Here is a 9111-nt window from a genome sequence, read left to right as displayed (position 1 = left end):
GATCCATTTATGGATTTATTCACTTGTGACATTCATAATGTGACATACCTTAATCTTGAGTGGATGCTAGACTATGTATGTGTGACTCGTATACTTTAATGTAAGTGAAAACCTAAGTTAAAATAGATAAGGAACCGAAAGCTAGTACATTGGGTATATGACTTCTTCAGCATGTAGCATCATTTCACAATAGTGAAATTCATAGCCCAACTAAAGGGTAAATGATATCCTCTCATCTATATTACATGATAGATGAAGTCATTTGTCATTGTAATAAGTGACTCGATTACTATTTGATAGTGATTGACTATTCATGAATGAAGATGTAATGGTTAGCTTGAGATAAAATAAGATTATATTGGGAGAACAAATTTATCCCAATAAGATTAATGATATCCTATGAGGGTAACACACTTATGATAAGATCATTGGACGAGCACTTATTAAGTAGCTTTCGCAATGGTATATCATAAGAGAGAGCTTAGTTACCATACTGTTGTGGAATGACTTTGTAAGTAAGTAAGTTTATAATTAATAGGTGAAAAGCCAAAACTTAATTGTAAATTATTTAAGCCCTAATTATATATGTCCAATCGATCCCTCTGCTAGCTCTTTTAAATAAAAAATGAATTGCATGTAGAACTAAATGAATATAAATAATAGAATAGATGAAATAAGATAAATGTATTGCATTTGCAATGAATAAATTTTCTTGCTAAGAACAAAAATAAATTGAGAATTAATTTAAGTTTTTCTAATTAATATTTAATTAATTATAATTAAATAATTGAAGTTGGAAAATAAATTAAAATAAATTAGTCATTATGAATCTATTGAATAAGAAAATTAAATATAATTCCTCATAGGTTCTTTTACGGTAAAGTTGTTATGACTCTAACGTAATTAGAATTGGGTTGAAAAAATTATTTAATAGAGAAGTTAATTTAATTAATTGGATAAATACTATTTATTTTAGGAAGTGGAAAGTAAATATTATGTTGGATTAAATTATAAAGTGTTGGGTTAAAAGTAAAAGAAGCACATATAATTGGACCTAATACATACGAGACTCAATTTGCCCTCATATATAGTATTAGGGGTGATAACCCTAATAGAAATAAAAAGGATGTGCCTCCCCCTCCTACTCTAGTTAGAATTGAAGTGTGTTTTGTATTTAAATAATAATCTTTATTAAGGACTTCTTCAACCGTGATTCTTTGCCTATATAAATAAAGAGTATCGGTTGACCTAAAAACACACTTCATATATTATTGAGTTATCTTTATTCTGCCAGAAAGTATTGAAAATTTATTTACTTAAAATAAATTATATTTTCTAGAAATTATGATCATTACTGATTTTTATAGAAAGAAATTACTTTCCTACTGAAAGTAGTTAAATCGTTTTCGTTTATATGATTTGATTTGTGTTGCTCGAGTCCACACTCAATGCAATTCGTGAAATGAGGATACCCAAGCCTGGGTATCGTGATATCGTTGTTTGACATGGAGAAAAATATCTGCAGGGGGTAGTTTTTATCTAACACCAACACCAATCAAAATACAATGTCTAAGGGCATTTTGGTCACTAAAGATTGGGTTGTAATAAGCTATTTAAAGCCATTTTTGGCTGTAAGGAGGCAATAGTTTTAGGTTAGAAAGCTCTCTAGTTTTAGGGTTGTCTTTCATCTTTTAGCTTGGGAGTAGTGTAGTTTTCTTCTTAGTAGTTTTAGGGTTTTAGTTTATATTTTTTTCTGATTTTATTTAGTTTCATAATTGTTAGTTAAGTTAAATTTTTTTGCAGCTTAGTTTAATTTACATGTTAAAAACTTTAAACTTAATTGTAATAACGCTTTAATCTTTAAGTTAATATTATTTGAGTTTTCTTTCTTTTCATCTATTAAAGCTATCATCTTTAGTGTTCTTGTTTCTTTATCTTTGTGTTAGTTGCTTTTCATTTAAGTTTATCAAGTTAAAAATAAAAGATTTCATCTTTTTTTGTTTAAGTTTATGTTAATGGCTTCCATAGTTGTTTTTTTCATGTTTTTTAGCTTTAATATGGTAATAGGTAACTAAACCCAAGGAGGTTGGTTGATGGAGATATAGGTAAGCTGATTTTTGGACAAAGAATTAAATTATAATAAATTGGACTAAATCGAATAGAACTAAGAACTTAGGCAGTGACACCCCTAAGGGAATATCAAGATAAAGTAAGACTGAGAGGTAATCTTGTCGCACACCCATTCATTAGTCCTGGATTAACCAGTGAGATTAAGAGATAAATTGAACCTAATTCGTTTAAGTCGATAAAATTGAGATCAAGAGATAAAATGAAGCCACTTAATAATTTAAGAGATTTAAGTTCCTTGTTTGAGGATCAGTGGACCACGCCAAAATCAACCAACCACCATTAGTTATTTATTGGATAATTTCTTAGTTTTGTGTTCTTTATAATTTAGTCTTTAGGATAGTTAATTTAGAAATTAGTATTAAAAATCTTTGTTTATGCTTTGTCGTACTATAGTAATTAGTGAGTAGCTAGTTAGACTCCTTTCTTGTATGTATTTTTTAATAGAAATCATTAAATCACCGAATCCTTTGGGTTTGATCCTTGGAATACTTTGGTGTTTCATTGTAACACTATAAATATTACAACTGACATTGTACACTTGCAGTAAAACCAGACTTTAAAAATAGTTTCATAAATTCAGTGTTTTAATATGCACGCGTGCAGCCTTCTAAAGGGTTACGCGGCTGTGTGGCCAAACCGTGTGACAGAGACCAACCCATGTGGCTACTCCACATAGTCGTGTTCTCAGACTGTGTACAATTCGAATATAGGGTCGCCAGCCCGTGTAACCAATTGTGATTGTGTGAAAAATCTTGCACCTAAAATCAAGCAACCACACAGCTGTGTCATATAATGGTGTGGGACACAAGGCCATGTGGTAGACCGTGTCAAAGGCCGTGTATGCCCAAAACTACCTTCAAAATCAAGCCATTTCACATTCAAATGCTTGGGCTCCAAGCTATGCAATAACCAACATTCGAACCTATTCAAAATGTGTCTAAACATGTTAAAATATACCAATTCACAATTAACCTATGTGCTTAACCAATATGCTCTCATTGACACCACAATTCCAAATATATACAACAACCATCCAATTAAAAGATGTATCACAAGTAAAATTCATTCAAACATCCTTCAAATTTAAGATAACAAATACCAACATTCAATCATAAACCAAACCATCAAATACTCATTTAACTCATCCTAAAATCACATCTTACTATAACCAATTTAGTCATTCTTCAAGCATAAATCATTTCAAGGTTGCCTATTAACCTAACATACCAAAACAACCATTTAAATGTATCTAGATATCAACATATGCGTCTACCATCACAAACCACAACCAATCAAGTTACCAAATAGGATTTACATCAATACATATACCATGATTTCAAGCGCACATCATATGACCAAAATGCTTATAATTTATGTAACACCCCCAAATTTTTTAGATTTTAATTGCGTAAGTTTGACAAATAATTTTGATTTGGTGTGTTGGTTAAGTGCCTTGAATGTCTACTTAAGGTCCCAAGTTCAATTCCCATGTTTGAGATTTTGCTGATTTATTTTTGTGTTATGCATAATTTGAGTCTTTGGGTTTATCTTTTAATTTTGTTAATTAATTGACAAGAATGAGCTTGTTGGTTCAATGGTAAGGTGTTTACTAGTTCACTCTTTAGTCCTATGTTTATTGTTGCCGTTGTTTTCCCCAACTTCTTTCACATTATTTTCTTCTATTCTCCTTCTTTTGTCGTTTTTTATTTTTCTTTCATTTTTTTATTTTTCTTCTCTTGTTCTTGCGATTTTATTTTTACATTTTATCATTGCCTGTTGTTCTGTGTTTTGTCGTGCCATTAGTCTATCGAATAAATTTGTGTAAGTGCTCTTTATTGAATTATTATAAAAGACTTTGGGGTTTTGATTTTGGGTTTTTTTCTATTAATGATGAAATATTTCGTTCTAGGAGAGGAATGTGAGGCATTAGACGAACCTTCGACGAATTAAGTTTTCTAATCAGTTGGGCTGCTGTTATTTTCGTGGTAAGCATTCGTATATGAAATTTGGGACTATTTTCCTTTAAGTGTGATTTAATTGGATTTTGTGTAATTAAATCGAAGTGTAATCATTGTGTTTTGGTGTCGTTTGTAGGATTTGAAGTGCTTGATTGAGTGGTGAATCAGAATTACCATCAAGTGTGCGAAAATGACCCAAAAAATCAAACGAAACTTGATAAAATCGTAAAACATAGGCTGTTTTCGAAACTGCCCAATGACATACGACCATGTGGTAAATCATGTACACCACATGGTCGTGTAGGCCATTTTGGCCAATTTTTGGGCTTAATTTGGGACCGTATGAGGGACTCAAAATTTGGGTCCGTAAGCATCGTAGGGGGCCGAAAAAGCGTAAGTTTTAGTATGTTATAATATATGGATAAACTTAGGAGGTATGTTAAGTAGGATATGTTAAACTATACCATGAGCTATGTTATGATCTATATGAGAATATACAAGTATGCATGCCATGTGATATATGATATGAATGTGTTTTAGGGTGTGTTTAGATGATGAGTTTAGAGGAGTTTCATTTGTATCAAAGTTTTCAAAATTCTAAAAATGAATTTACTTGTTTGAATAAAATCATTTGTATGGAATTTCAAGAGGGGATTTCAATAGTTTAATTCTTATTTCCAAATTGCACCTGTTTTTCAAATTTCTTGGTAATTTTGTTTTATTTAAACACATGGTCCTACTATAACCTAAAAAATTTAAACTTCAAAAATTATTTTTATTTAATTCTAATATATGATATTAATATTTTATTTTATTAAAAATATTTTTGAATTTTTACAAATATAATGATAACAATTATTTAAACCAATCAAAGCAATTACAATTGCTAGCTTTTTGAATGAATGAATTCTAATTTTTTTTTTAAAACATATTCTTAAAAGGATTTTTTTTATTGTAAAAAATTTATTATTCCATATGTCTTTTTAAATAAGGCCATGTTTAATTAAATAAATAGAGAATCTAGTCTAAGGAGCTTTAATTAGAAAATGGAAATTAATTTGCGTTTCCCCAAAAAAAGCATTCTTAACATAACATGCATAGTGTTACATGCTAGCTTTGATGATCAATATGATAACTTTTCTTAATTCTTCCATTGTATAAACAATCATATCTTGAATATATAAAAAAATAAGTCAGTTTGAGATAATTACTGGGATATACATCTAATTAAAGCCAAAATAGAAAATTTTAAAGCATGATTCTATCCGAATATTATGTTTTGTTTGGAGAATAAATGAGTAGGTTCCATGGTTACTTTCTTAAGGTTGTATATGAATGAAACTTGAAAAATAATAAGAGTTGTCTGAAGATATGACAAGACTACAGCTTGCAACATATGTCAGGTAGAGGACATTGCTGTTTGATTATTTCTATTTCCTTTCCTGAAAACTATGCTTTTGGGAGTCTGCTTTTCTGTAAAAGAACCAGACATTCCTCTTATGATTTGGGTAACTTCTTAAGATAGCAGAAAGGGACAAGCCTGAATGCATGAGAAACAACCATATCAACCTTGGAATCAATCATAATACATTAAATCCTTCAACTCCACATTTATATCAACATCTCTTATTTTACCAAATTTACCAATTGAAAAAAAGAAAAAGAAAAAGAAAAAGAAAAGACCCTGGTGAAAAGCATAACAAGAAGCAAAAGTTACATACAGTTGCAATTTCCTTTTCCAACTCATTTTATGTATTATCAATTTACAGTACACCTGTAACCCACAAATCCTTAATATCTCTTCAGCAAATTTCTGATATGAAGTGAGCACCAAGTTTTTATTAATGTTTTCTCCTTCCTCCAGCCATTAAAATATTTTCCTATAACTTTTTTATAGGTAGGCCTTTGTTGCACCAAACCCCAGTAGTCTGCTATATTTGGCCTGCAACTTATATACTCATCTTCCAAACCCAGAAGCACCAATCGAGCCAGCACGGGTACAAATGTCGCATCCGCCATCGTGAACTCATCCCCCACAATATATGTTGTGTCATTCAGCTTTGTTTCAACTTCATCAAGCAATTGGACCAAGCTTTCTGTGCTCCTTTTAACAAGATCAGCATTCTTCAGCTTCTCCTCGGTCTCGTATGCTTCTCTGAGCTTGCTGTGGTAAGCACTAGCAAGGTCTGGTGATTCGGCCATCCGAGCGATCACCACTTTCCTTATGAATTTAGAAACGTAGAGGCGGTGCTTGTCAGGAATGTGCAATAGGGTGAAGTACTTGGGGTTCCATTGTTGTATCTTTTGCATCCATTCAATTACTTCTTGGTTGCTAAAGGAATCGTTACCAACTGAGACCACAGCAATTCTTTCAATGTACCTGCAATTATCTTTGCTAACTTTAGAATCTTCCCTTTAAGTAACAATGGTGGACTGACTGATTTCTGAAACATATTCGATCAGAATACTTCTTTTACATATGAAAAATGGGACACCTTTCCATCATAGAAATCTTAAAGGAGCAGATATGCTGTACTTTCCAATTACTTTTAAGGTTTAAAAGCAATTAGTAAGAGACATGACCTACATTACCTTGATTCGGGGTGAGTGTCATATTGAGATATATGTCCAATAAGGACACAATTTCTGGACACAAATATTTTACAAAAAAATGAAGAATATCCTCTTCAGGAACCCATTACCAAGTACCATAAAGACAATTCTGGTGGTTTTTGCAATGCAAATTTCAATTGTGAATGAAAGATAGAGAACATACAAGATAGTTTCAATTGTGTCGAAAATGATATGAGAACCGTTCTTGAATACTGGGAGTTTGGCACTTGTATTCATCCTGAAGAAGGAAGAGTCCATGTTCTTGCCAAGAATAGGATTGACATGAAATGAGGTGTAATCAACGCCTTTCTCTTCCAAAGCAAGCCTCACCTTTTGGCTGTTCAATGAGCATGGATGATGATATAATTGCATGATTCAATTAAGAATGTTTTGAAACATTAAAACACTGTTTTCACCAACTTTGAAACTCTTTATCACACCACAATCAAGAACAAGAATTGATGAGGTCTGCAAATCAAACAGTAACAAGAATGTCTGATCAGCAATTTCATCAAACTTAATAGAAAAGAACCTTAGAAAATCACAACAATTTAAAGCATTAATGATTCGATAATACCAACAGTGGAATCCATGAACAGAAAAGAAATGCAGCAATGGAAGGGCCACTCTGCATAAATGTGTTAATTAGACTGAAAAAGAACAACAACAACAACAACAGTATGATCCTCAATTAGAACATTAAGGTTAAGTCATGTTGGTTAACCTTAAAAAATGCTAAGTTTATTCCCTGAATTCTTTAACAGAACAGTGAGCCACTGTCATGACTCCTATGAAGTACAGGGCAATTTATAACTAGATTTCAGATTCAAAATCATGTATGTAAATGAATTTTCTTTTGGAACTAAAGCAAGCTTATATAAAACTTAAGACCTAAAGAGACAACCTTAACACTTATGTAATGATTTTCCAAAACCTTATAACATCAATTCACCTCAAAATTGCAGAATCCTCAATCCAAAAAGAGAAATCATATGCTTTGGAGGGCAAACTTTAAAAAAAAAAATCAACTCCAAAAACCCATTAAAGAAATAAACCAACAAGAAGACCATAATGTTTCATAAAAGCCAACAAAAAAAAAATAAAATTCAATTCATGCAGACAATTAAATAAACTCCACAAATAGTTCAAAGCCAAGTGCGGGAAAGCAAAACTGTCCTTGACGAAAATTACAGTTCAGGAAGGGAAAATACATCATCATGGAAGTTACAAATTAAATTAAAGTATAAGTCTGGAAGCTTTTAAACAACCAAAAAATCAAACAGAGCATAACCAAGGAAACCCAACTGCTAAGATGTTGATACCTGTAGAAGTAAATCAGAATTTAAAAAAAAAAAACCATGAAATTTAATGGGTTCAACTTAACAAACCAGAACAGTTTTCCCAGAAAAAAGAACTTACCGAGATGAGAGTGGAAGCTTCAACAAGGGTCCTACAGAGTTTTTTTTTTTTGGGTTGATGTGGGTTTATTATTATATACTGTATATTTATAGAAATTGAAAAGGATCGAAAGATGAATAATTCATAGAAAGTGCGTTTTTACTTAAAAAGTTGTTTTTTTTTTCTCTGTTCTTGTGCATTATATAAGAATAACGAGTTTCCAATTGGAAGGTGCAAAGCAAAAGATAGGAACCCTGTTACACTGCCCCTCAAATTATGGGTGTTGAAACTATGGTTTTAGTTAATATGAATCGAATTAGAAGTATTATTAATCGAATCATTTGAATTAAATTTTTTTAAATATATAAATTGAATTAAAATATTTCGATTAATTTAATCGATTATTTAAATTAATTAAAATTTATATATTTTTATCTTTTGATTTAAATAAGTATAGAACAAATAAAAAATACATTGATAATGTTCAATTTCTTTTATTTAATAGTTTAAATAACTTTAAATGGGGTAAAAATAATAAATAAGACATTAAAAAACAACAAATATTTCGACTAAAAACCAAACACTACATAAATCTTGAAAACAATAAATATTTCGGTTAATTTTGTTAATAGCCTAATTTCAAACCGAATTAACTGATAACTAATTGATCGAATTAAATCGATTCGATTAATTAATTCAATTTTATACAAACCGTGATGTAACACCTCAAACTCGACCCAGACGTTATGGTCAAATTTGGCCCGTCACATTGAAGTGTTTTAGTGAAAACCGTGTTTTCATTGAAAACTCTTCTTAAAATAAAAGAAACCCTAATTAACTAGAAAAAAACCTTTCAGTTACGAAAGCCTTGTTTAAAACATTTGATTTAAAAAAAAACTTAGTTGCGGAAACGTAGAAAACATACTATAATTTAAGAAATCCATGTTCAACTTCTCGTAATTACAATGAAAATAATAATAATAATTCAAGTAACAATAACATAATGAAAACC

General features: G+C 30.7%; 1 protein-coding gene across 10 annotated transcripts; it reads right to left on the bottom strand.

The window, feature by feature from the left end:
- Positions 1–5671: 5671 nt before the first annotated feature.
- LOC107952116 (glutathione S-transferase TCHQD) lies at positions 5672–8370 on the bottom strand. Of its 10 annotated transcripts, none has more exons than XM_016887385.2 (5): positions 8121–8335; positions 7279–8023; positions 7122–7169; positions 6865–7038; positions 5672–6468 (listed from the first exon to the last, which is right to left on the bottom strand). In XM_016887385.2, exons 4-5 carry the CDS (start codon positions 6957–6959, stop codon positions 5880–5882), a joined length of 684 nt encoding a protein of 227 aa, XP_016742874.1. In that variant the 5' UTR covers positions 6960–7038; positions 7122–7169; positions 7279–8023; positions 8121–8335; the 3' UTR covers positions 5672–5879. The 10 variants fall into 10 exon arrangements, with proteins under 10 accessions (XP_016742874.1, XP_040941994.1, XP_040941999.1 ...); XM_041086060.1 differs by having other exon boundaries at positions 7279–7351; XM_041086065.1 differs by having other exon boundaries at positions 7279–7329.
- Positions 8371–9111: the final 741 nt, after the last annotated feature.

The sequence above is a fragment of the Gossypium hirsutum genome, chromosome A02 (genome assembly GCF_007990345.1).
Source record: "Gossypium hirsutum isolate 1008001.06 chromosome A02, Gossypium_hirsutum_v2.1, whole genome shotgun sequence".
NCBI lineage: Eukaryota > Viridiplantae > Streptophyta > Magnoliopsida > Malvales > Malvaceae > Gossypium > Gossypium hirsutum.
Note: the sequence above shows the minus strand (reverse complement) of the source record. Positions and strands in the feature narration are given on the sequence as shown.

Excerpts from the sequence above, each read along its gene's own strand:
- LOC107952116 (XM_016887382.2), bottom strand. The coding sequence starts at position 7,073 with ATGCAATTATATCATCATCCATGCTCATTGAACAGCCAAAAGGTGAGG. Across the intron at positions 6,469-6,864 it reads GACACAATTGAAACTATCTT|GTACATTGAAAGAATTGCTG; the intron begins GTATGTTCTCTA and ends AGATAATTGCAG.